Here is a 26,754-nt window from a genome sequence, read left to right as displayed (position 1 = left end):
TCACACATCTCAGGGCAAGCAGGGAGGGCAGGGTTGGTGGCTCAGGGAACACCACGCTTAGGACCCTGCACTCTCTGGAGCTTCCCAGCTTTTTCCTGGAGCTGCTGAGCTGGGAGGGGCCGAGCCTGCGGCTCCCCATAAACCTGGCGGCTTAGCCCACGTCCCAGACAGATGTTGGGACTCAGTGTTTTGCAGCGGAGGTTGGGTAAAGGAGTGGGACGGCTTTCCTTCCCTGGGAGAGCTCGGAGGAGCGCTCGGCACCCCTGGGCTTGAACTTTAGCACCCTCTTCCGCAGGAGTTGAAAGGAAAGGATCATCACATCGTGTCGGGATAGCAGAGGAGACGCCAGCTACTTCCTCCAGCGAGGTTTTAATGGGGTCCTTCATAAAGCAGTAACAGCAGCGAGAGAACGCCAGGCGGGCAGGAAGTGTTTGCAGCGCTCGGGATGCTTGGGGATCACGGCGAGGAGCCCGTCCTGCCGCGCAGATGGGTTTGATTGGAGCGGCGCGAGGGTTATTTTCTTTTGACTGAAGGCAACCCAGCCCCGGCGGATTAAAGCTCTTTGTGTGCTCCAGAGTGTGCCTTCCTGGGAGCTGCTCCTGCTAAACCAGCTGCAGGGGGTGCGGGGATCATCCCATAACCTGGGGGGCTCCCCTGCAGGACCGGGATAACTCCTGTTTCTGTGGCTCCCAGACGATGCTGGGACAGTAGCTCCCTTCGCAGGCGTGCTCCGGGATGGCCGTCTATGCCCTCACGGGCTTCTCGCTCGTCAGCCTGCTCAGCTTTGGCTATTTATCCTGGGACTGGATGAAGCCCAGTTTGGTGGCCGACGTGGCCATGGACCCCATGGAGAAAGTGCTGCCCCCCACCTTTTCCAGGCCACCCCACATCATCTTTATTCTGACTGATGACCAGGGCTATCACGATGTTGGGTACCACGGCTCTGATATCCAGACACCGACGCTGGACAGGCTGGCGGCCGAGGGGGTTAAGCTGGAGAACTACTACATCCAGCCCATCTGCACCCCGTCCCGGAGCCAGCTCATAACTGGCAGGTAAGGCTCACATCCCACTTGTGTCCCTCCTCCTGTCCCTTCCTTAGCTCTGAGGAGCTTAACCCCAGCTCACTGCTAGGCAGATGGCCCCATGTATTGGCAGATGATGGAGAACCTCCAGAGAAGGCATCTTGCTGGCTTTCCTTAGAAGGCTTCATGAGTAAACAGTTGATTTTCTCGTGGGAGATAGTAGCACATGGCAAGGCCAAAAATGCAGATGCTATTGGGTAGAGGGTGTCACTTTGGGTAAAGGTGGTCTCTGGCCATGAGGTCCTGCAGTGCCAGGCAAGGAGCTGCATCCCCAGGCTGTCCCATGCTGCTGTCACACTGGTCCTTGGGGATTTGCTGCTGGGCTATGGGGTTGAAGGATCATTCTCCCCTGCATCTGTGAGTCCCTTGGACTGTGTATTTCCCACTTGTGTGTTCAGTGCTGCATTATCGAGGGCCTGCTGGTTGCTGGTCCATTGCCCTCTCCCATAGCACACACTCAAATCTCCCCTTACCCTGGGACGTTCTGCCTCCTAGGACAGAAGGGGCTTACCCTGGAGCAGCCCTGGGAAGTCAACACTCACCGTAGGAGGTGCCTATGGATATGGCACTGCAAACCCACAGGAATTGCTGCACAACTCTTGCTTGTGCTGCCCAGCCCTGACAGAGCCCAGCCACCCTCCATGGGCAGGCAGCAGCAGGGATAACTGCTGGTGGCATCCTGGTGGGGCAGCCCAGTGTGATTTTGAGATGTCTGCTCAGCCCCCCTCTTGTTTTTGCATCTGCTTTTAGTATCATTGAATAGATCAGGACCTCCAGGTCTCTGGTGTGGAGCTTGCTCTACAGGGCTGCCTTGGGTGACATGGAGATCTGTATACATTTGGGGTCTCCAGCACATAAAATGCCATCTCATTCCCACTCAGAGCTGCTCCCTGTCACCATCGGTTCCTCCTGGCTCTTCCCTGGCAGGTACCAGATCCACACAGGGCTGCAGCACTCCATCATCCGCCCTCGGCAGCCCAACTGCCTGCCCCTCGACCAGGTCACCCTGCCACAGAAGCTGCAGGAAGCCGGCTACTCCACACATATGGTGGGCAAGTGGCACCTTGGCTTCTACAAGAAGGAATGCCTGCCCACCCGCCGGGGCTTCGACACCTTCCTGGGCTCCCTGACGGGCAATGTGGACTATTACACCTATGACAACTGTGATGGACCGGGTGTCTGTGGCTACGACCTGCACGAAGGGGAGGACGTGGCTTGGGACCAGAGTGGGAAATACTCCACCTTCCTCTATGCCCAGCGCGTCAGCAAGATCCTGGCATCCCACAGCCCCAAGGAGCCCATCTTTATCTATGTGGCCTTCCAAGCGGTCCACACGCCTCTGCAGTCCCCCAAGGAGTACATCTACCGCTACCGCTCCATGGGCAATGTTGCCCGCCGCAAGTACGCTGCCATGGTGACGTGCATGGATGAGGCGGTGAAGAACATCACTTGGGCCCTCAAGAAGTATGGTTATTATGACAATAGTGTGATTGTGTTCTCCACTGACAACGGTGGGCAGACCTTCTCTGGGGGAAGCAACTGGCCGCTACGGGGCCGCAAAGGGACGTACTGGGAAGGAGGAGTTCGTGGCATCGGTTTTGTCCATAGTCCCCTCATCAAGCGCAAACGCCGGACCAGCTGGGCACTGGTTCACATCACAGACTGGTACCCGACTCTGGTCAGCCTGGCCAGGGGCAACCTGAGCAACGTGCCAGGCTTGGATGGATACAACGTGTGGCCTGCCATCAGTGAGGGCAAGGAGTCGCCACGAACTGAAATCCTGCACAACATTGACCCCCTGTACAACCACGCCAAGTATGGCTCCTTGGAGGATGGCTTTGGTATCTGGAACACGGCCGTGCAGGCCTCCATCCGCGTCGGGGAGTGGAAGCTTCTCACTGGTGACCCGGGATACAGCGACTGGATCCCCCCACAGACCCTGACCAACTTCCCAGGGAGCTGGTGGAACCTGGAGCGTCTCACCAATGGCCTGAGGAAGTCCGTGTGGCTCTTCAATATCACCGCTGACCCCTATGAGCGCTACGACCTCTCGGACCAGCGCCCAGACGTGGTGAGGACCCTCCTGATGAGGCTGGTGCACTACAACCGGACGGCCATCCCAGTGCGGTACCCTGCGGAGAACCCCCGAGCACACCCGGACTTCAATGGCGGTGCCTGGGGACCTTGGGCCAGTGAGGATGATGGGGAGGAGTGGGAAGGCGGTGGGGAGCCCCTGAAAAGCAGGAACAAGAAGAAGAAGAAGTGCAAGATCTGCAAGCTGCGCTCTTTCTTCCGCAAGCTGAACACCAGGCTCATGTCCAACCGCATCTGATGGGAGACTCCCCCAGCATTGACCCAGCCTGGCCAGGCTGGAGCTCTGGAAGGCAGTGCCATGGGGTGGGAGCGAGGGAGAGGGACAGATATGAAGATGGACAACAGTCTCTTACTCTTCCTTAATCCAGGGTTCACCTCAAAACACTTCTCCTCTCTGGCGGGACCAGTGGCAGCAGGGAGGTGGTCCTGGTGGGCAAGGAAGGGTGATGTGGGCTCAGTCATGGTCCTTGGTGATGTAGTGCAAGTCTGCTGAGCTGAGCTGGCCCATGCAGAGCCCCTTCCGAAGAGAGAGACCCTTTTGCCAAGGACTCTGCAGGCAATCCCAAGCTTTGAAGTTGACCATTGCAGTGGCAGGAGGAAGCATGAGACCCTGGGGTGGCTCTGCCTGCAGGTCGTCCCTCGTCTTGTCCTTGTATATCCATGCTCCTGACTCTGCCTGCTTCCAGGCAGCTGCTACATTTGCTCTTGCTCCCCCAAACCTGAGACCATGGTGTTTCCCTGTTGTACTTCTTTGTGGAAGGATGGATTCCTGACCATGGACATCAGATCTGAGATTGCAATGGCTGGACTCAGCCTTGCTGCTAGAGGAACCATGCCTTCTCCCCTCCACTGGCTTGGGGGACCAGGAGCAGCCCCAGTGAGGAACTATGGCCCATGCAGATGTGGTTGGATGTTCTTAGAGGCCACATGGTTCCCTATGACCCCACATTTGGGAGGCAGGTTTGTCCCAGGTTCTGGTGGATTTCCCATGGATCAGCCACCCAGCAGACCCTTCCATCCACAGGTTCTACCATCACCATGTGCATGGCTGTATGCACCCATGCTCCTCCCCATCCATCCCACACATCCATCCACCCAACTACCCCTTCCCTGTGCTGGGGTTAGCCCCATCCCCACATCCCCACTGCTGAACTTGGGGCAGAGGGAACATCTCCAGAAGGTCTCTGCAGAGGCTGATGTGCTGCTCTTTAGCTGCAGGACCCCAAAGCCATGGAGGGGGACAGGGACAGCTCTTGCCTACCAGCACCACACCACACCCCCTGCCTGCAGATGGGCACCACTCTCCCATCAGCACCAGCACTGAACTGGGAAACACCTCCCCATCATCACCCCCCTGCCATGGGGAGCCAGCCCCTGCGGCAGCTCGGGACCAGTGCCGAGCCCCCCCGCGCATGCGTACGTGTGCTCGGAGGAGAAGCTGGCGAGGATGAAAGAGGGTAAATAGCTCGAAAAGCACTTGGGATGCATGGTGCATTTCCATTTACACAATGTGTTTTACATTTCTCCCCACAGGTTTCTCTTGGTGCAGCGTGTGTAGGCGAAGGCCCTGCTGTGAATTTTGAAAATAGTTATTTTTGTCTCTGGAAAATGAGGCCCGTTAGGACTTGTCAGCTCTTGGATGAGCAGTGTGGGCTTTCTTTTTTATTTTTTTCCCCTCTTTTTTACCCCCCCCCCCTTCTCTCTCCCTTGCAAAATAACATTCATTTAAAATCTGTCATTGAAAGATGTGACAATTGGCAGCGTGCACGCTGAATACCTTTCAGTGTGCTTTCAAGCCCTGTGTGTGAGAGAGAGGGACGGGGATGGGAAGAGAATGCAATGACACATTTGTATTTTTCCCCCCCTTCTTACTCTTAGCTTGGATTATTTGGGGGAATTGGGATTTTCTATAGAAACAAAGAGAAAAAAAAAAAGAGAAAGCTGACAGCGAGGCAGAATAGAGGAGACCTCTTGTTGTAGAGATGAGAAGGAGTTTGCGAAGCTGGAGCGTGGCAGTGTGTGCATCGGTCCCAGGTGCTCCATGCACGCCCATCACCATGCCATCCCGTCGGCCCCCTGCATCCCTAAGGAGAGGTTTCAGAGGGGAACTCAGCTCCTTCATCAGCCCCTTCTCCATCCCTGGCTCCCTTAGCACATTGCTCCATGGAGACCAGTCCCTGCAGCATCACCCCATTGGAGGTGAGCCCCAGGAGGATGCTGCACATCCCCAAACTACCTCAACCGTCCAGCCCGGTCCCATGGGATTCACTCCATCGGTGTGCCCACTGGCAAAGCCAACCAGTTGCTGAATATAAAGCAATGCTTTGCTGAAGAACAGGAGACTGCTGCAGGCTGAGCTGGAGCTGGGCAAGGGGTGATGGCTGCTGGGGGCTCTGGAACAAGGCACTGCAAAGGGAGAACTGATGCCAAAGGGAGCGGGAGAGCGGGGCTGGCCATGGGGCGGCGACAAGGCTTGGGAAACAGCTTTCATTTCCATATTTATATAAATGCATCCAAGTTTAGTCCTTCTTTTATTTTTTTTTTTTCTTCAAAAATGGAAATTTCCATGAAAACACATTTGATTTTTCTCCCTTCACTTTTACTAATATCCCCATGACAAGGTTGGCCTGGTGCTGCTTCATTTCCAGTCGCTGGGGTGGTGCCAGGCTCACAGCCTGGCCATAGCGTTGGGTCTGCGTTCTTCTTTTGTTTTAATTAAAAAAAAGTTGCATTATGAGTTTTTACAAAAAGAAAAACAGTTGAAGAAAAGTTTCAGTCCCTGCAAACAACGAGGAAAAGTCAGCAGGAGCATCTCTGGGTGCTCAGTGCAGAGCCTCAAGCCCGAGGACAGCAGTTGTCCTTCACCTGTTTCCAGTCCCGTATTTGAACATTGGCTGTTGCTTGGGTTCCCCATCCCACCACTGCTCATTAATGGTCTCTGCAGGAAAGAATGAAGATTGTGCCCAAATCCTGTGTTTTTGCACAGTTCAAGCACCTCGGCAGTGCCTGTGCACTCTGGGTACCAAGGGGTTAATGCAGCTGGGGAGGTGCTCGGGTGGTGGAGATGTAGGCTGAGCACACCCCTCCTTCCCAACCACCTTCCAAAGAGCAGTGCAAACCCAAGGCTGTCCCAAACTCCAGCAGGAGCTGGGTGCAGGATGAGGCCCTGCGGAGAGGATGGGGCAGGGGGATGCATCTAGGGCCAGTGGGCTGGGAGGAGGTGAGAGTGGGGTGGGATGGAAGGGCATAAGATGATGACAGAGATGAGGATGAGGGTGGGGATAGGATGGGATGGAATGGGGATGAAGGTGGGATGGAGTTGGGATCGGATAGCGATGAAGGTGGGATAGAGTTGGGATGGGATGGGGATGCAGGTGGGATGGAGTTGGGATCGGATAGCGATGCAGGTGGGATAGAGTTGGGATGGGATGGGGATGCAGGTGGGATGGAGTTCGGATGGGAGAGCGATGCAGGTGGGATAGAGTTGGGATGGGATGGGGATGGAGATGGGATGGAGTTGGGATGGGATAGGGATGCAGGTGGGATAGAGTTGGGATGGGATGGGGATGGAGGTGGGATGGAGTTGGGATGGGATGGAGATGGGGACAGTGTAAGGATGAGGATGGGGGTAGGATGGAGCAGGCAGGATTGGAGGTTCCTTTCCAGCCCCACAGGCATCTTCCACTTGGGAAGTAGGTGGAAAGAGGATGGGCATCTTACCGAAATGCCATGGTGGGAGGGTGTCCACCCTGGGCACCTCGTGCTGGGGAGAGGCTGCTCTGGACCAGGGGCTGTATCTCATACCAGGCAGTCGCATCCTTTCTCCTTCCAGGGGTGTGAGGACGAGAGGCTTTGCTGAGGTTTCTCCCCACCCAAAGCCAGCTCCAGGGAGCCATGTGGCTCCTGCTGGGGGTCCCCAAATATTCATGGCCATGTCCGCAGGAGAATCCCTGCCCATGGATCCTGGTGTTTGGGAGAAGGTGGCCTTGGGGACACCGTGTCCCAGCTCAAAGCAGGTTCCTGTGGCTGCAGGAGTGAGCACTGGGACCTGCAGGGACAGGGCACGTCTGCAGACACAACCCTCAATGTAAATCAACTCTTCTTACCATGGTATTTATAATCTTTATCTAAAAATAACCCCAAATTCAGCTTCCCATAGGACAGCAACTGAACATCCCCCAGACCCCAGCTTGTGTGTGAAACTGTCCCAGTAATTCTGGGATGTCTGCAATATGTAATTGGCAGCTTCACTGGTTTTGCATGTGAGGAACTGCTGCAAGCTCCCGGAGGCCCATGAAATGTCCTGGGAGGAGGGGGGAACCTGCTGCAGCCCCCCCCGGGACACACTGGTCCTCCCTGAGCCCATCCAGTGCATTTGGGGTTTAGCACCAGACCTCAGGTGCCCATCCTGGGATGCAGAAACTCGCTGTGTGTGTGGATATTTGGGAGAGCAGGCAGCATCCCTGGAGAGGCAGCCCAGTGATGGAGAGGAGCTGCTGGGGATGAAGGTCTCCATCAGGCGGTCAGACCCGAGCACGGCGGCTTGGCTCTCCAGGGCCCTGCAGGAGCACATCTTGGGCTGGCCGGGAACAGAGGCATCGGCCAAAGGGAGACATCCAAAACAAATCCTAGGGCTTCTGGGAAGCGGCTGGAGCTGCTGCCCTCCGCTGGGAGCTGGCGGGAGAGCCCCCAGCCAGAGCGGGACAATCCCGTCCGGAGCTCTGCTCCCCTTGGGTGCTCTCCAGGCACCCGGGAGCGGAGCCACACAGCGGTTCCCGCTTGGGAAGTGCATCACCGGCAGAGCAGAGCATGTTGAGCACCCAGGAGCCTGACACCCCCTCACCCCCAGGAGGGAGAAAAAGCAGAGGAAAAAGGGGGAAAATGAACAGAGTGCGGGAAGGGGGAAACCTTTCCTAGAAAGCCACATCTGTGCCAGGCAGGAGAAGCCTGGGGAGGGAGGCAGGGTCCCCATGGAGAGCTTTGGCATCCCCCCTGCCCCCTGTTGAGGGTGTTGGAGTGCAGAAGGAGCTCTGGAGGGAAGGAAGGGCCAGGTCCCTCCTCCTGACTGCGGGATCATGTGTGTGGGGCTGAACACATGTGCCAGCCCCAGGGTGGCACGGGAAGAGGGGGCAGGTCACATTGCAGCGCCCATGGGCACACGTATGACAGCAGAGGCAGGAGCGAGGCGGGGTGAGCTGCCCCCGGGCATCTGTGGGTCTGGTGTGGGGGTTCTTCCTCTTATCCTTTGGCTCCAAGGGGTTGATAGGGGTTGGCAGCATAAAGCTGGAGGAGGAGAACATTCCATGAGCATCCATATGGCTGCAGCAGCTCCCACGGCAGCCCCCTGCCTCCAGGCACAGCTCTGGGTGGGATGAATGAATCCCCTGTCATGTGGGAGCAGGATGGGGAGGAGACGGGCATGGGCAGGGTGGTGTTTTGGGTACCACCACATCCCAGGGCACAGATTGAACACGTATGTCATCCGTGGTGGACGGTGTGCTCTGCCCATGTGATGGCAAGGCCTTATGGGTCTGGAGTCCATCGGCCCTTAGGGCGCACGGCTGCATGCCATGTCCATGCAGTGGGAATTGTGTCCTTGGCACCAGGGTCCCCCTCTGGCTGGGCCATGCAGGAGCGGGAGGCTGGATGCGGGGATGCAAGGTGCGGATGAAGGTGGGTAATGGTGCAATTAATGGAAAAGCCATTAGACCTTTCTCCTCCTCCCCCTCTTCTTCCTCACTCCGCCACTTGCTGTCCTCCTCCACTTCCACCTCCTTTCTTCTCTCCCTCTCTCTGCTCCTCCTTCTCTATCTCCTCTCAAAGATTTCTCCCTATTTTTGTCTGGTTGGAGCCTTTTCTTTTCCTTTTAACCCTTCCGTGGCAGCCTGAAAGGGAACTCAATCCATCTCAGCTGCCAAAGGCAATACCCTCCCAGCCAGTGATGGGAGCCCCATCTTTTGGGGTTGTGGTAGCTCCTCCTGCTGCAAAATCATCCAGAAACAGGGCAATAGCTTAGAAGAAATCTCTTCTGGGGGGCTCAGAGGTGGGAAGGTGCATGGGGGGGGGGTGTGTAGATGGAGGAGAAGGTGCTGGATCCCCTGTGGGTGCAGGCAGCAAGGTCTTGGCCCTCATCACTCCACTTTCATTTCCCTTTCTGTGTCTTCTGAAGTTAAAAGTAGCAGCAAAAAGCCTGATGAGGAGGGGGCAGACTTTGCTCCTATCCCATCCTGAGACCCCCAGCATCCCCCAGCACTGCCAGCCCTCCCCTGCAGCGCAATCGGGGCCACCCCCTCAGGGGACCCTGGCTGATGAAAGGCCAGCCTAGGGACCTGGGGACCTGCCATGGTTGCTCCAGCTTCTCCTGACATACTTCTGCTCCATTGGCTCCCACCCACCCCAGTGTCCCCCATCCCAGAGCCCCCCAGTCCTGGAGGGATGCTACTGCAGGGCCTATATTTTGGGGGGTAAAATCAGTTGCCGAGGTGACAGCATTCTCCTGCAATATGAAAACCAGGGTTTCCATGGAAACCCTTTTTGCCCCAATTATCCTTCCACTGCCATGTCCTTTAATTTGCCTTTAATATTTGCATTTTAGGCTTTCCCCCCCCTCTCCTCAGCAGCAGAGTGACCCCCGGGCAGCCCCCAGGGCCGGGTCCCCATCAGGGCCCTGGTCCCCACGGGCGCCTGGCGGGTTTGGGTTGCAGTTGCCCGGGCAACAGAAACAGGGCGTTTCTGGCAGCGGTGGTCGCCATGGGGACGGGGATGCTGACGAAGGCTTGTGAAGCTGAGAAGACAAATTGCCCTCATCATTATCTCCGGGCTTGTCAATCAAACATATTCCCTTATTTACCTCGGCGAGGAGAGAGCCCCGGGAGCACACGGAGAGGGAGGGAGCGAGAGGAGAGCTGCTTGTCCCATACTCGGCACTGGGGAGGGAGCATTTCCAGCCCCTCGGAATGGCCACCATCACCTGCAATCGTTTCACCGAGGAGTACCAGCTCTTTGAGGAACTGGGCAAGTAAGTTGGAGATGGGGATGGGATGCTCGGAGTGGGGCTGTGCTCCAGCTGGGAGCTGCCAGTGATGGGGGAAAGGAGACAGGCATGGAGTAAACGCACTAGGGAGCAGTGAGGGGAGATTTGAGTTAGGATGGGGGGGATTTGGGTTAGGACGGGGGCTGCCTACTCCATCCCTTCCCGAGTTCGGGTGCTCGTTTGGGAGCGGGGGTCAACCCCAGGGGGCTGGAGCTGCCCAGGGAAGGGGGCGGCTGCCACTCCGAGGGAAAAGCCGCTCCCGAATGAGGATGCTGCCGGCTCCCCTGGGAACTTCTCCAGCTGGGAGGAGGGACAGGACCGCGGAGGAGGAAAGCCAAACCGCGGGTGCCCCTTGCATTTCCTTAGGGGATTTCTCCCTGTGGATTCACTGGGGTCTGGAGGGTTCTGCAGGAGACCCAGCCTGCCCGGCAGCCCCTGGTGGTGCTTGGACAGTGTCAGGGCATCTCCCACCCCTATCCCCCTGTGAGCATCCCTCTGGGTGAGCCACAGCTTGACCCTTCTCGGAGGGCTCAGCTGGGCAGCTCCGGGTGTCATCGTGTGTGCCTGGATCAGGGTGTGATGTGTGTGCAAGCAGAAATGCCTGTGCACAGCATCCTGGGGGACACCGAGCATCCCAGGGTGGATTCCAGGAGATTCCAGGTCCTCCATGCGGGGCTGAGGGAGGGATGCTCCGTGTCTCTCCGAGCGTGTGGCTGTGAAGCGGGTGCAGGAGTGAGCAGGCGTGTGTCTGTGTTTTGGTTTCTGTGCCTTTTCTTGGAGCTGGTTTGTGAATCTGGGGCATGTGGCCACGTCCCCATCGGAGCAGCTCGGCAATGTGGTGCCTGTGCTGGGTGGTTGGTGCCTGGGCTTTGGATGTGCAGTGGTGTCCATCCATAGGCTCCAGCCTTGCATTCCTGCATCTCCTGTGCCTAAACCTGTGCCCACACACATGTGGGAGTGTGAAACAGGGGTGAGGAGAGGATGAGGATGGAGAAATCGAAGGTTGAAACAGGGGAGGACTTTGGGCCAGTCTGAGCATTGTCAATATACCCCAGCCAAACAGTGGCACAAAGTGCAGCTCCCTGGATGCAAGCAGAACGCATGGTCCCAGGATGTGCACATCCATCCCCTTGGCACTGCGGTTCTGGCAGGGAGCAGTGGGTCAGGGAGCAGGTCCCTGCAGGGGGGACGGTCCCCACTGGCACTGCGGGCATGGGAATAGGGAGTTGGTGGCAAGGTGAGATTTGGGACCTGCTTTTCCAGAGGGTTCTCGGCTTTTCCGTGCTCTGAGGCTCTGAGGTGGTGGCAGGGGGTGGGCAGGAGAGGCAGCGGCTGCAGGGAGCCTGCGGGGAGGCTGCTGTGTCCTGCCTGGGCAGATGTGGCTGCGGGGATGTGCAGGGGAGCGTGAAGGCCGGGAGCGATGGGGAGCACCGGGATGTGTTTGGGATGCAGCACTTAGCTAGGAGGGTGCTGATGCTGGGGGCTGAGCACCCAGACTCGGGGGCTGCCCACACTGCTCAGCACCACGGTGTAAAGCCTCGTTGACAGATGTGTTTTGATATGATCCTGAATAAAGGAACATGTGCCAGCTCCCTGTGAGCATCATACCCCAGCCCACCCGACCCCTAGGGTGATGCAGGGACTGAGCTCCAGGCAGCATTCCCAGCTTGGAGCATCCCTCAGCTTTTCCCTCCACTCCGGCGGACAGGTACCACCGCAGCACCGAGGTGTGTTCCCAGCTTAGGGGCTTCTGGGTTTCTCCAGGCTGGTCAAGGCACTGTGGAGCTGGTTGGGGATTTTCCACTGGGATGGGTTCCAGCGCATCCTGGCACATTCAAAAATCAGCAGTTTCCCATGGGGAAATTTCCACTTTCTGGGCTTAGAGAAGGAAATGAGGACAAAGCTGCACCTCTGCTCTGCTGCAGCAGCGCTCACGGTGGGAAACGGCATTCCTCCTGCAGCGAGACGCTCCCGGTGCCGGTCGGGATGCGGGGGTGAAGCAGGGCGACAGCACAACTCTCCTACATCCAGACCCCAAAGGGAAGCAGCATCCCACAGGAGCTCAGAGCAGAAAGGGTCCATCTTGAATTTGCTGCCCCAAGGGACTGGGACAGTCCCCTGTGGGGCATATGGAGTGTCCCCAAGCCTGGCTGGCAGGAGGAGAGGTGTTGGGTGCCAGGCTGCTGCACCCACCATGCTCCTTTGGCACCTCCTCCTCTGTCACCCATCCTGACACCCAGGTGGGTTAGGGGGTTAAGGTCCCACACATGAAATGATAGCACCGCAAAGGGGCTTTGTGGATAGGGGTCTGCAGGGCCTGCCCCATGGGGCATGATCCTCTGCACCTCCCAGGCATGGGGAAGGCATCTGTACTGAGCAGGGGACATGGACCTGTGGAAAACCCACTCCTTCATCCCTGCCAAAGCCCAGCAAGCAATGGGCCACTCCAATCCCCCCCATTGCTCCGTGCTTGCAGGAGGGGACCAGGTGAAGGTGGGAAGCAGCAAGTGGGGAAGGATCAAGCCCACGGCCCCTGTGGAGTAGGACAAACATGAGGTGCAGCTCCATCAGCACCTCCAAATCCGCCTCCATGGCAGGTTGGGGGTGAGGCTGGGGACAAGCACGGCACTGAGCAGTTTGAGCTGAGCTGCGGGAGATGGGGGTTATTAAAGAGACCAAGGGAAAAAAGCAAACATGGAGGAACAAAAAATCCCCAGCCCACACTGCGCTCTCGAGAGAGGAGATAAAATGCCTCGGAGGAGGAGGAGGTGTTGAAGAGAGGGAGGGCGGCAGCAGCGCAGCCCAGCGCTGGCAGGGAAGGTGTGAAAAAGGGAGAAGCGGAGCAGCCCCGTGGCAGAGCTGCTGCTCTGGGGAAGGCCGTGGGGCCGAGGCATGGATGGGTCGCACCTGGCCCAAGGGCCAAGGGCTGCGGGTCTGGGATGCAGCGGTGCTGGAGCTCGGGGTTGGAGGGACAGGGTTGGATGCTGGGCTGCGGGTCCAGGGGCACCCTGCAATGGCAGCCGATGGGGGGGATGTGGACATGGTCACTACTCGTGGTCCAGTGCTAAAACTGGGACATGCTGTCACGTCTGGGATGGATCCCCCATCTCGGAGCTAGGTAGAGATGGGGACCCCCAGCTGCCAACAGGTTTGGGGTCCATCCAAAGAGCCAGCACCCCAGGAGGGAACTGACCCACACCACTGCCTATGGCCAGGGAGCAGGACACGTCTCCTTCCAAAGGGGTTTCTTGCACCCAGATGGGGCTGAGCTCCCTGCCTGGTATCCCCTGCAGTGCCCGCAGGCAGCCCCTGGTGAAGGAGGGACTCCCTGAAGGACCTGACTAGGACTGGGATGAGGCTATGGCAAGTGTGCAGTACCCAGGGTGTCCAGCACCCAGTGCATTGTGTCCCCTCTGCCCTCCGGGCTCACAGGGTCTTGCCGGTGCTTCATGGAGCCCAAAAAGACATTTGGTTTCTGTTAAAAAGGCCCAGTGAAGCCAAAAGCCATGAATGCAGGCAGGGGTGCGAGACCTTCTTCTGTGCCAGTTCAGTTCATCCCATCCCTGGATGCTGCATCCCACATCCCACGGCTCCCTCTTTGCCATTCGGTTTAGTTTGAATAAATGGATGAGTGAGTGGCTGTGGGCATTGGGACCAGGAGTGGCCATGGGTCCCACAGCCTCCAGGGCATCCGGGACATCTACATCCCTCTAACCCCATGTTACGTCCTGCAGCAAAACCCTGTGGCTGGAACAGAGACCCCGAGCTGGGGCGGGTGGGTGAGGGCTTCCCTGCTTCCTGCACTCTCTGCTGCAGACGTTTCTGGCACTGCAAGAGCAGCACATATGTCTTTAGGAGAAAAAAATAGGAAAGATGGGTCACAGGGATACACAGGAGTCCCCCAGTCCTGGGCTGTGCGGGGTTCCCAGCGGGATGGGGAGAGCGGCACTGCAGGGCTGGTGGGGGCTCCCATCTCCCGCACCCATGGCAAGCTGGATACAAAGCATTTTGCTCCCCCTCTCCAATTACCCCCCCCCCCACACTACAGGGATATTCTCAGCTCAGCTGTTCCAGCAGCCGGGATCAGACAGCAGGATGGGGAGGCCGGGAAGCACCGGGATGCTGTTCCCCTGGCACGTGCCGTGAGCGATGCTCTGCGTGGCGGCGCTGGGTGCGTGGGCTGCCGGCTCCGCTGGGGCTCCAGCTCCATCCCTCCGCATCCCGCCGCTCCCCTGTTCTCCTAAAGATCCCATTCAACCCCAAATTGCCCATCTCCACCCGCCCCCACCACTAAAATCAATTATCCGCTGCTGCTCGCCAGCCTGCGGCCTTTTATTCCTCAGCAGGGAGCGGGAGCTGGGGGGGGGAGAAGGTGGGGCTGGAGGTGGGAGTGCTTTTGATAGTTGTTATTTTAGCGATTGGAAAGGTTTGGCAGGGAAGGAACCTGGTACAAAGGTTGTGCTCAGCAGGGCTGGAGCATGCGTGTGTGTGTGTGTGTGTGCAGTGCCGCAGCTCTCAGCATCGCACTGGTGTGCTCTCAGTGCTATGAGCTGGCAGGGCTTGCGGTGTGGGGTATGGGGGCAGAGAGGGTTCTTTGGAGCATCCCAAACACTCATTTTCCTGCCAGGAGACCCTTGCACATTGGCTCATGTGTGTGCAAGCAGCAGCAGCAGCAGTACCCATCCTGCTCTGCTGCGATGGTCCTGGCTTGCAAGGTCCCCTGTGCTGATCCTGTCCAGTTCTGCATATGGGGGGACCTTGCACCTCTGGCCTGCACCCACGGCTGGTGCTCACACCCTTCTGCAAAGTGCTGCTGTGATCGCATGGTCTAGAGCATGCAAAGCCATGCACGTAGACTGAAGTGAAGGGGCAGAATGCTGCATGGTGGCTGCAGCCATCCTGGTGTCCCTCGGAGCCAATATCCCTGGTAAATCACTGCCCCTTCCATCCGAGGGAATAGGTAGAGCAGAGCCTGGGAAGGAGAGGAGGAGGAAAGGTGCATGATGCCTGGGGTGTCCCAAAGGCAAATCCTGTGTTCATCCATGTGCCTGTCCCTTTCATTCCCCAAGGACAGTGGTGCAAGGAAGCCAATTTAGCCCCTTCCCTGCCCAGCACTCAGCCCCATCCCTGTCCTTCACCCCACAGGAACGTTCAGGGCTGAGCCCTTCACTTCTCCCTCTGGCTTCTTGTCTTTCCAGGGGTGCTTTCTCCATTGTCCGGAGATGTGTGAAAGTGCTGGCAGGACAAGAGTATGCAGCCAAGATCATCAACACCAAGAAGCTGTCTGCTCGAGGTAGGTGTTGACGGTGGTTTTGGGGAGGTGAGAGGCAAGAAGGGTTTCTGGACCAGGAATTTATCCCCATTGGATGGTTTTGGGATGATGCCTTTGATGTGCAGCAAGGCAGGGGGTGTTTAATGTGCTGTGGAGGAACCCCTTATCCCACCCTATCTCTGTGTGGTACACACTGAGCTGTGAACATCCCAAGGAGATGTCTTCATGGCTGCTCACTGCATCCCATCCAATCATATGGATATACCAGTGCTCTGGGGGTGTCCCAGACCCCAACCTGCCTGTGGAGCTGCAGGACCCCACTTCTCACTGAGACACCCCCTCCCCCCCATGTTGCAGCAAAGTGATGGATACAGCCCTGCAGCAGGTCAAACTGCTGCCAGCCTTGGGTGCTGGGTAGCACAGTCATTTTGGGAGCATCACCCCTCAGAGGTGACCTCTGTCCCTGCTCTCAGGGGCTGCAGGTTCCCTTATTCACGTACCTGCATCAATGAGATAGGAAGATCCTTCAAGTGGGGGTTTGGTTTCATTTCTGCCCGGGGATGGTCCCCCACCCCTTGCTGCTCTCTCATTAATCGCTCTGGTGAAGCATGTTGCTGCTGGAAGAGGCACTGGTGGATCTGTTCTGGCTGCTCCTCGGGGCAAGGCTGAGCTGAACCAGCACAGAAAACCTTCAGCGAGCCCTTGCCCCGAGGCAGGGACCGCTCTGCCCCAGAGCATCTGACAGCAAGAGCTGCAATGAAGAGGATGGAGAGGATGGGACAGCAGCTGCCGTGCCCCTGGCTCTGGCTCCTCCTGTCCGGGTCCATCAGGGAGTGCAGGATGGGTGCCGGCAGCGAGCGAGGGTTTAATTAACTCCCTCTTTGGTTTCCTTCCCTAATGCCGCTGCTCACCTCCAATGGCAAACCCGAGATGCAGAAAGCGGTGACAAACTCCTTTCTGACCCCAAATTAAACGAGTGCTTTGCAATCTCCCTCCTGCAGTGCTGCCGAAGAGGCACAGCACTGGTGCTGAGCTCCCCCCTGCTCTCCCCAGCATCCCTCTTTGTGGATGTGGACCATCCCCTTCCTCTGAGGCTGAAGGCTCCCAGTCCAGGGTCCGCGCTGGTTGCACTGGTGTCGGCGCTCAGCTCCTGCCCATACCCCGGCCAGCAGCGCGATGGGCAGCGAACACCTCCTGGCCTGCAGGGCCGCCTGGAGCCGCAGACTGAGCCGCCCTCCCTCTGCTCCCTCCTGCCTCCGCTCTCCTGCTTCCCCAGTTTGCCCCTCTCCATCCTCTTCCGGGCTTTGCGCTGTCCCTGCCGCAGCTCCGTGTCCCTCTGTCCCCTGGAGAGACCTCACCGCGGTTATTTTCCCTGCTGAAATCACCACCTGCTTCTGCTGATGGCCTTCAAACCCCCGGTTCTGCCGCGATAACACAGGGAATGGTGCTGCGAGGAATCCCCAAAGCCGAACAAGGAGCCACTCTCCCGCAGGGATGTGCCCAGCCCTCACTCCATAGGGATAAGCCCCTTTCCCAGACCCTCCTGGGTGCCCCTGGCTCCCCAGCTCTGCCCCTTCCCCTTTGGAAGCACTCCATCTCTTCCGCCCTTTCATCTCCCTGATCCATTTTCCTCTTTGCCTGGTTTTCGCTGGTCTCCCACTCCCTCCCTGTGCTGTCTGCACTTTATCAAAGCACACCGGCCTCCCGCCAAGCCGCCTGTGCCCGGCTTTGCCTTCGCAGGCGTTTTGGTGGTGACAGATTGCGAGGGTACAAAGAGGGGGGCAGCGCCTGTGGGGGGGGGGCTGCATGGTGCTGAAGGTGCCGCGGCTCAGCCAGGGAGATGGAGCTGAGTCGGGCGGTTTGTGGTGGGAAAGGGATGGGGGTCACATTCCCTGCCCTTTCCTGTGATCTCTGCCTTCTTCTAAGCAAGCAAAGGAGCTTTGCTGCGGACGAGATTCCCCTTGGCCCGTTTGGCTCCAGGTTGTAGATGGGGAAACTGAGGCAAAAAGTGAAAATCAGTGATTCACCGACGGTCACTGTCAGGCAGGAGCAAAGAGGGGCAGAAAGCAGCTCCCCTTTGCCCAGAGAAGTGCTTGTCCTCACTGGTCACACCGTTCCCCCATCCTCTCCCTGCTCTACACCCCACAATGGATTTTCGTTGTGAACAGCAACAGCCTAAACCCTGCCTTGTCCCTGTTGCTGTGTCCCACCCTGGGAAGGCTGCTCCTCATCGGGGGAGCATTGCTGGGGGCTGAACAAGGCCAACAAGACTGTCCCAGCCTTTGGCTTGCAGATCCCAACAGAGGCTGCAGAATCCATCCCAAGCCCCAGGGTGAATGTCTCGTCCGTGCCGAGCCCCACAGTTGCTGCATGGGTGATGGTGAGCCCCGGGGAAGCTCCAGCCCCAGCAGTGAAGGGGCTGCAGTGCCTTGATGTCTCAGCATCAGAAACACTGAGGTTTGGTTTGATGCAGAGCGAGACTCTGGGGTGTGAACCTGCAAGGTAACAGTGATAGCACTGAGAGACAAGCCGCTCTAATTATATCCTCACTTCTGGGTTCCCTGTAGTGTGAAGTGCCTCCAGACAAGGCACCTCCATGCAGGGTGGCTGGGGCAGGTAAAAGGAGGGAGAAAAGTGCAGAGACAGGGAAAAAGAAACAAACTGATTTGAAAATCATTGAGCTGCCCCAGAGAGGAGGCTTTTTTGGCTCAGCTCAATTTGCTTTACCCAGAGCTCTGCTGTCTCACATCCCTGAGCCTGGCAGAAGCCAGGGAGATGGACCTGTGCTGCCTGTTTGGAGTCCAGCACCAGACCAAAGCAGATTTTCAGAGCCAGGGTTTTGTGATATAAGAAAGCAAAGACGTGATGTGAAATGGCTGGGGATGGAGAAGGGAGTGAAGTGGATAGCCCCGTTTCAGCCTGACATCTCTCGCTGATCGGCTTTATCTTCAGCTGTTCAAACTGTACCATGCGGGGCCAGGAATGCCCTTGCTGAGTGCTTGTGCTTGACTGCATTAGAGAAAACAGAGCAAGTGCTGCTGGCAGTGATAACTTGGGCAGCTCCGGGGTATTCTGGAGGTGATCAGGGGCTGTTCAATAAACAGAAGGGAGAGAAGAGGGTGAGGGATCACCCGAAGCCCAGGACTGCCTGTGGCGTTGGTGACTGGGGGCTGCATCCATGCTGGGATACTGTCCATCAGGCCCTGATGCTGAGCATGTCCCCAGGCCCATTTTTCTTTAGCAGAAAAAGGATGGGTTTGCTCCTTGCCAGCTGCTCTATCCCCATCAGCATCCCTGTGCTGGCAGCTCATCCGAGAGAGCATGGCAGGAGCTGGGAGCAGATTATCCCCTTCCCCAGACCCTAATTTAGGGCTGTTGCCTCTTTCAGATCACCAGAAGCTGGAACGAGAAGCCCGGATCTGCCGCCTGCTGAAGCACCCCAACATCGGTAAGCACATCCTGCTCCTTCCCTGCCTGCCAGCCGAGCAGCCGGGCAAATGTGCCACTGTTTCATGCTGGCTCTGTGCCCCTCTGCTCTCTCATGCTGCCAGGGCTGGGGGGCCCCTATCAATAACATAACCCTGCCTGCAGCATCACGGGCTGTTTGTCCTTCCCTTGTGCTCCAGCCACCACCCCAGAGATGGAGAAGGGGCTCAGTGCCTGCCCTGTAGATCCGCAGAGCATCCCTCCTCTTCCTCACGGGAGGCAGCACCTCCAAACGGGGTCATGGGGAGAAGCTTCCACCACGCGCAGGGGGGTCAGTCCTATCTAACCCACTTGGCCATAGCTCCTCAGGGAGAAGTGGGGCCCCAGCAGGCTGCAAGGGGCTATTTTTACTCCTCTTCTGCTCCCCGGGTGCTGTGTTCCTCTGCATGCTCCAAAAAGCGGCTGCAGCTTGGAGCAGCAGCAGCAGCACGGGGAGTGTAGGAGGAGCGATGGCGGGGGGAAGCGAAGACTTTCCCACCGACCGTCCATCTGAGAGTAGCCTCCTTCGGAAAAGCTGTTTCAGGAAAACTCCTGAGCCCCTGCAAAAGACAAAAATAGGCCAGAAGAGAGAAAGAGAGAGAAGGGAGGGGAAAAAACTGCAGCAAAAAGAATTCCCAAACCCCGTCTTTGAGAGTGATGCTGATGCTGGTGGTTTGGCAGTGGGAATGGGGATGTATCCCCTCTCCGCTGCACCCCAGGGTGTGCCAACCCCGGTGGGATCCTTTGGGGAAAGCGTTTAGGGGTAGGACAATAGCTCTGCAGCCCTGGAATCTGCAGCCAGGAGCTGGGAGCTCGTCCATGCTCCCCTCGCTGCTCCCGGTGGCCTGGATCTGTCCTTCCCAAGATGTCCTGCAGCAGATGAAGGGGGACAGACCCAGGGCCACTGGGACCAGCCATGCGGCTCCCGCTCCATAAATATTTCAGTTTGGAAGGAGCCTGTCAGCTTCCATCTGCCTGAGGCACACGGGTGAGTGGCAGCTCTGCCCTGCATTGCTGGGGTGCTGGACACTGCAGGATCCAGCTTCCATCCTTCCTCATTCCCTGCTTCAGCAGGACCCCATTCCCTGCAGTCCTGGTGGGAAGTGCAGGCTGCCCTGGTCACAGCAGCATCTGGAGCCTTTCCTTTGCTCCAAAATGCATGTAAGGATTGCTGAGACCTGAAGGAAAAGTGCTGTAAAGTGTGTGAATAACAAGAAATACTGGAAACAGAGGAGCCCGTTGCCTTCCCTGCTGCCTCATCCCTGCACCACACCTCACTGGCCATGACCTGCAGAGACTGTAGGCTCAGAGCACCCCTGCTCTAAGCACAGGGCTGGAAGGGGTTAACGGCATGAGATGCTAACAGCCCAATCTCCACTATTTATACCCAGGAGGTTCTTCTCCACCCCACACCCTCTCTCCCTTCATTCCCCCCCCCCCCTACTGCTCCTGCTGCTTGGAAACTTGGGCTCCAGCTTCCCTTGCATGCAGCACAAGCCAGCTAATTACCCACCAGGAGCTGGAATGAGCTCTGCCACTGCAGACCAGCCCTAATGAGAGGAAGAAGAGTCGCTGCTGCGGGGGGCAAGGGGAAGGCAAGGCAGAAAACAGCTCTCCATCTCTCCCAAGGAGAAGCATCCCAGCTGCTGAGGGGCTTTGCTGGCCCATTACTTGTGAGGAGGGGCCCCTTCATCTCCTTATGGGAATGCTGCGCTGTGGCTGTGAGATCCTGGAGGAGCCAATCTGTGCTTTGCACTGTGCCTCGCATGGGTGGTCGAGGGCAGCTCCAGGACCTGCAGCACATCCACGGCACTGGGTGATGTATCAGGGAGAGCTGTGGTTTCCCAAAGCTGCTTTTCCTCATGGAATCTTTCCTTATTGGGGAAACTTTGGCTACACCCAGCCCTGGACGTTTTACTCCAGGTTAAACCTTCTGACTCTCAGTCCTGAAGCTGTGTCCTGCCCCTGCCTTGGCTTTTGGTGCTGAGCTGGAGTGGTTTGGCCAGCCCAGCTCTTTGTGACTATGGCCAGTAACAGATACTTGTAGGATCAGGCTATATTTAGAGCGGCTGCTCTTTCTTATACCTTATTCCTGGCTCCTGGCAGCTACAGGCAATGGGGCTTCCCAAAGCAGGGGTTGTATCCGGACCATCTGCTTATCATTACACTGACCCTATCCGCACTGAACCCACCTAATCCCCCATTGAACACTTTGGCTTCTGCAGGATCCCTGGTGCAATACCTTCAAATCCCTCCCAGGAAGGATGAAACAGGAGGAAATATGTTTCTTCCAGCAGAGGAAGGTGGAAAAGCTGGGATTACGTGCTGGAGAAAATCAGGGAGCAGACAGAGGTTTTGGAGTGCAGGGGATGTCTGCAGAGGCCAGCAGTGGGGAAGCATCCAAGTGGGAATCTAAGCCTGAATAACCAGAACCTGCTGCAGGGTGACAGGTTTGCACCAGCCTATACCTGGCATGGTGACCTTTGGTGTGATGATTGGGGTGAGATGCTGCCCCACGGGAAGAGATGGGAGACAGGGAGAGCACTACCTCCAAAGGAAACTTATCACATGGTGATTCCTGGGTATCCCTGACCTGAGACTGCCCAAGGAGGAAAGGAAGGTCATGAGCAGAAACAAGAGCAGTGTCAGTGTCTGGGCTGGCAGCCCAGCGCCCTGGCTGAGCTCTCCCTGTACCCCGATGGTGCAGAGGGCTGAGGCTCCTGCTCCTGCAGCCTGCCCAGGACCCAAGATAGCCCAGCAGCTGCCCGGGACCTCAGCCAGGCACCAATCCCGTCAGTCCCTGATTTGGATGTGACCTTTGAGCCTTGCACCCCTGCCCGAGGCTGAGGACGTGCTGGGGTCCAGCCAGCAGCAATAGCAAGAGGAAGAATAGCCCCGCTCTGCCCTTCCCCAGCTCCTGCTTGTGCCCAAAGGGGAGCAAAGGGGAGCAGGGTGGGAGACAAACATACCCCATACGCCTTCTGTCTCTGCTGCAGTGCGGCTCCATGACAGCATCTCTGAAGAGGGCCATCACTACCTGATATTTGACCTGTGAGTAATAGTCAAATGCATCTCTTAATCCACTGGCAGCTGTGTGCTTCCACCCCAGGGTGATGCACCCCGCATCCCAAAGCCCCCCCAAGCTCTCGCCCATCCGTCACCTCACCCAAAACCTTCCCACAGGCTGGGTTTGAGCCAAGCTTGGGTCCCCTGAGCTGGGCAGAGGGCAGTCTGTGCCCTGCACACCCAATGCTCCCCCTGTGCATGCTGCAGTGGTATTTTGGAGGGGTTTGCCAGCACTGAGTGTGCTGTAAATCAGTCCAGCGCTTTGAGATGGCCAAGTGTGACTTGCCCTGTTCTCCTGCAGGGTCACTGGTGGGGAGCTGTTTGAGGACATTGTGGCCAGGGAATACTACAGCGAAGCGGATGCCAGGTGAGCACGGACACACACTGGGCTGTGGAGGGGACAGCAATTGTCCCCTTCTCCTGTGAGCTGCTCCCTCCCAGGGTCCTGCGTGTCTGGCTTGCACAGCACAAGTTCCTTCCATGCTGGGAGGTGTTTTACAGCCGCTCTGCAGAACATCCACATAAACCAGATGTGTAGTGGAAAAAAACCAACCACAAACCCAACTCTTTTTAACTCACTCAGTCCCTGCGCCAAGAAGTGTGTGTGTTACTGCAGGGATGGCTTCCCTTTGAATAAGACTTCTGCCAGCCATCACTTGCAGCATCCTTCTTCCCCGGGCTGATGGCCCAGCACACATCTCATGTCCCTGTGAAGGACCAAGGCTCTCTGGTCTGGCAGGGGGAAAGCCCAGCACCATGCTGGTGCCCCAGCCAGAAGCGTGATAGCGCAGACACTGCACAGTCCTCACCCCTTCCCCTCGCAGCTGCACTACCGTCGTTTGCAAGCATTTCTCTGGCATTTACCACTTGCAAGCACTAAGGAGGAGCAGTAAAGACAGGCTGGGTGGGAGGATGTGCTGGAGCTCTGCTTCCTCCCATCGTCCTGCTGGCACCAGGTACTCTGCTGCAAAGGCAAGGGGCTGGGACCATCTGAGCCACCCCTTCAGTCCATGCAGCTTGGCCACGGGACAGCAGGAGCCTCATTTGTGTGAGGGGCTCTCCAGCTATCGCTGTGCCTCTTGGCTTTGCACCCAGGATAAGCATAGCCCGTACAAATGTCCAAGGGAGTGGTAAGCTCTGTCTGCGTGGAAATACTGCAGAAAGCAATCTCGTTTAATGGGTTGCCTGCGCTGAATCCAGTTACAACTCATCCACTTATTAGTGTCATGCAAATAAAATCAAATACATGTAAATAAAGGCGTTCTGCCTTGCACACAGCTGTTTGGGAGCAAAGTGATCATCGCCTTGGTCTTTTTCCCTTCCTTTCTCATGCGTGCAGGAGAGATGGGGTTTGATGAACTAGATACAAAGCCAACAGACACAGCAAGAGCCACCCGTGTTAGAGGAGGCCAGGGAAATGGGGCTGAAGTGAAGGTTACCTCTGTGTTTGAGGAGCACATCTGGGTTTGGAGACCAAGTCTGGGCTCACACTGTGACTACACCACTGGTCTCCAGGTTCCCTCTGCTGTTGCTTCTATGGGGACCCCATGGGATCAGCTGTACCTCCATGCTCACAGTGACTGGTTATCTTACTCAGTTACAACTGCTCTCTATGGTGGTGTGGCTTTTGGTGAGGGGGACACTGAGCTGTGCTACAGGGCTGCTGGTGGGACGCATGATGGGGAGAGGGGCAGGGGGTGAAATGCAGCCAAGCAGAAGTGTCAAAGGGAACTCTGCCTTGCTGGCATTTCCCTGAGCTCTCGTCTTTCTCCTGCAGCCACTGCATCCAGCAGATCCTGGAGGCCGTCCTGCACTGCCACCAGATGGGGGTGGTCCACCGGGATCTCAAGGTAGGAGCTGCAGGGGAGTTGCTTGTGAACCCCGTATGCCATGCAAAACCCTGTGGAGCAATGCCCAGTGTCCTCCAAGGCAACTGAAACAGCAGCGAAGAACAGCATGTAGGGCTTCTGGAGAGCCACAGAGCAAAGACCAGCTCTGGGGTGAAACAGCACAAGGGAAAGGGGCTAGAGAGGTCCTTGTAGTCCATGTTTTGCTCCTCTTCAACCACTTTCTCCTCTTGCAGCCCGAGAACCTGCTGCTGGCATCCAAGCTGAAGGGTGCTGCCGTCAAGCTGGCTGACTTCGGCCTCGCCATCGAGGTGGAGGGGGACCAGCAAGCATGGTTTGGTGAGTAGGACTGGCTGAGGTGGGGCATGCTTCAGTCCTTGTTTGGTCAGGGGATGCTCCAGGAGGGATGCACATCCCCTGGAACTGAACTCCGGGTTATGGGAGCATCCTGGCAGCACCAGCCTGGGAGGCAGAGGTTGATGGCTCCAGCTGAGCCCCTGGAAACAGCCCAGTACTGATCCAAGGCACAGGCAAACAGCTCCACAGGACTTGGTGAGTCACCAACATGTCCTGGTGGGCCGGATAAGCCAGCAACAGGGACAGACCTCACAGTGGAGGAAAGCCTCTTCCAAGTGTTGGATGTGCACGGCAGAGCACTCAAGACTGATGCACCAGCCTGGGGTGTCATGGTTTGCTCTGCTTTTGGGATAAACAGAGGTTTCTGGAGGGAGGGTGCCTGTCCCGATGGGTTGGCATGTGCCAGGACCAGGGCTCTTGGCTCTCATGGCAGTGCTGGTGAGCTGTGTGGGGTGGGAGCTGCACCCCGGCAGTGTGTGACGGGCTGTCTGTCCCAGGTTTCGCTGGCACCCCGGGATACCTCTCTCCCGAGGTGCTCCGGAAGGATCCCTATGGCAAAGCCGTGGACCTGTGGGCTTGTGGTAAGTGAGACCGGGGCTGAAATGCCAGGAGAGGGCCGGGATGGCTGCGTGGGATGAGGCAGGCTGTTCATCCAGCATGTACTGAGTCACAGTTGCTAGACACGTCTCAGGAGGTCAGGGTGGAGGATTCACCCAGGAAGTGGCACAGCAGCAGCCACAGGGGAGCCTTCTTCCACTCACAACGGGGAGGAGGCATTGCCTAGCCCTGCCAGGGCACGTAGCTTGAGGCTGCGCATGGTGGCTGCCGTGTATCTCCCCAGCTACTGAGCACATCAGCATGGAGCTGGACCCACCAACAAGCCTTTTGCTCCTTAATCAGGGAGCAAATCCTCCCGTTCCCCTAATGTCTCAGTTCCTCTGCTTGAGTTGGGCCATTCCCTGGGTTCAGTTTGCTCATACCTCCAACAATGAACTCTCCCACTGATCCCACATCTCTCCTGGGCAGGCGTCATCCTCTACATCCTGCTGGTTGGGTACCCGCCCTTTTGGGATGAAGACCAGCACCGACTCTACCAGCAGATCAAGGCTGGGGCTTATGATGTGAGTGGGTCTGTCTTGCTCCCCCCTTTCAGTGTCCCCTCTCTCCTGCTGTCCCTGCCCTGCAGCCTGCTGCTCCAGAAGAGCAACCAGGACAAATTCAGACAGATGGGAGCAAGTTTCCTTCCTCTGCTCTGTCCAAGCTGCAGTGCCCATGTGCACACTGACCTGTTTCAGTTCCACTTTGCAGGACAGATAGGTCTCATCCTGGGCCTTCCACTTTTCTCCCTCCACTCCTGCTCTTCAGTTTTCCATTTGGCAGCTCCTTGCAGTTGCTACTATCTCCCCACCCTGTCCCATAGGCAGGAGCAAAGGATTGCAGGAGCATCAACTCAACAGGCTTCTGCTCCTTCTATTGCTCCCTGCAGTCTCTCACCCTAGTCCCTTTGCTTTGGCAGTTCCCCTCCCCTGAGTGGGACACAGTGACTCCCGAAGCAAAAGATCTCATCAACAAGATGCTGACCATAAACCCATCCAAGCGCATCACAGCAGCAGAGGCTCTGAAGCATCCCTGGATATCAGTGAGTTTGGTGGCACTCAGTGGTTAAGATCGAAGATCTGGAGATGTGGGGGTTCACAAGAGGGGAACATCTCACCGGGAGCACATGTTATCAAACATACTGCCTGGCTCTCTTCTCCATCCTGGGAAGATGGTTCCTGGCATGGTTCCTCCCAGTGCTCTCAGAGCAGTCTTTTCCCTGAGGCTTTGCAGCAGAGAAAAGCCGGGAGTGTGAATGCAAACAGCATGTCCCCAGGGAGCTGGTGATGGGAGAGACACACATGTTCCCAGCCTTGGTGGGGACATTCTGGTTCCTTGGCACTACAGTGTGCTATGGGGGGGGGGCTTTCCTCAGGGATGATGGGAGCAGGCTCATGTTTACCCATCCACACACCCCATCAGCAACCTCCCCTCTGCTTGCTGCACCCTGCTGCTCCAGGTGCTGGTTCTCGCCCTGAATCAGCACCTAAAGGCAGGAGGAGTCCATGGGTTTAACCCTGGGATCTTACACCATGTGCAGACCCAGAGCACACTGACTGGTCAGACGAGGGGTTAATGCACCCCCCCCCCCCGCCAGAGCAGATCCTGCTGACTCCAGAGCTGTGATCTCCTGCTGCCTATTAAAGTTTCATCTGCTGCTGCTGCTGCTGCAGGCAGCTCTGGCCTCTGCCTTGGGCACGGGAGATCTCACACATGTACATCTGTGTGAGAGCAGGGCTGGGGGAGCCTCTTCCCACCCTAGACCTGCTCTGAGCCGTGTCTCTCTCCCCCCAGCACCGTGCCACTGTGGCATCATGCATGCACAGGCAGGAGACGGTGGATTGCCTGAAGAAGTTCAATGCCCGGAGGAAGCTGAAGGTAACTCTCGTACTCTCCAAACTGGCTGTAGAACGTATGGTGGGTTTGTTCCCCATGTGG

The 26,754-nt window shown here is 57.3% G+C and overlaps 3 protein-coding genes across 5 annotated transcripts in view; all 3 read left to right on the top strand.

Annotated features, from left to right (window-relative positions):
* CD74 (CD74 molecule) overlaps window positions 1-26,754 on the top strand; it is a 74,226-nt gene that overhangs the window by 42,268 nt on the left and 5,204 nt on the right. The gene's annotated exons all lie outside the window — the stretch shown is intronic.
* On the top strand, window positions 48-5,701 carry ARSI (arylsulfatase family member I). Of its 2 annotated transcripts, XR_009963071.1 has the most exons (3): window positions 48-1,055; window positions 2,013-4,139; window positions 4,713-5,701. XR_009963071.1 is itself a non-coding variant. In XM_062609892.1 (2 exons), the coding sequence occupies exons 1-2, from the start codon at window positions 736-738 to the stop codon at window positions 3,415-3,417; spliced, it is 1,725 nt and encodes a 574-aa protein (XP_062465876.1). In that variant the 5' UTR covers window positions 48-735; the 3' UTR covers window positions 3,418-5,701. The 2 variants fall into 2 exon arrangements, 1 of the variants encoding a protein (XP_062465876.1); XM_062609892.1 differs by having other exon boundaries at window positions 2,013-5,701.
* The window catches only part of CAMK2A (calcium/calmodulin dependent protein kinase II alpha), a 28,953-nt gene continuing 12,126 nt past the window's right edge, over window positions 9,928-26,754 (top strand). Inside the window, exons 1-11 of one of the 2 annotated variants that reach the window (XM_062609930.1) lie at window positions 9,928-10,197; window positions 15,411-15,505; window positions 18,873-18,932; window positions 21,946-22,000; window positions 22,317-22,382; window positions 23,793-23,865; window positions 24,099-24,201; window positions 24,717-24,800; window positions 25,246-25,340; window positions 25,736-25,858; window positions 26,611-26,694. In XM_062609930.1, the coding sequence (XP_062465914.1) occupies window positions 10,136-10,197; window positions 15,411-15,505; window positions 18,873-18,932; window positions 21,946-22,000; window positions 22,317-22,382; window positions 23,793-23,865; window positions 24,099-24,201; window positions 24,717-24,800; window positions 25,246-25,340; window positions 25,736-25,858; window positions 26,611-26,694 (900 nt within the window). In that variant the 5' untranslated portion in view covers window positions 9,928-10,135. The remainder of the gene's footprint in view (window positions 10,198-15,410; window positions 15,506-18,872; window positions 18,933-21,945; window positions 22,001-22,316; window positions 22,383-23,792; window positions 23,866-24,098; window positions 24,202-24,716; window positions 24,801-25,245; window positions 25,341-25,735; window positions 25,859-26,610; window positions 26,695-26,754) is intronic. The other variant, XM_062609931.1, reaches the window with a different exon arrangement.

The sequence above is a fragment of the Pezoporus occidentalis genome, unplaced genomic scaffold (assembly GCF_034315485.1).
Source record: "Pezoporus occidentalis ecotype Australia unplaced genomic scaffold, CSIRO_AGI_Poc_V1 ctg142, whole genome shotgun sequence".
Taxonomy (NCBI): Eukaryota; Metazoa; Chordata; class Aves; order Psittaciformes; family Psittacidae; genus Pezoporus; species Pezoporus occidentalis.
Note: the sequence above shows the minus strand (reverse complement) of the source record. Positions and strands in the feature narration are given on the sequence as shown.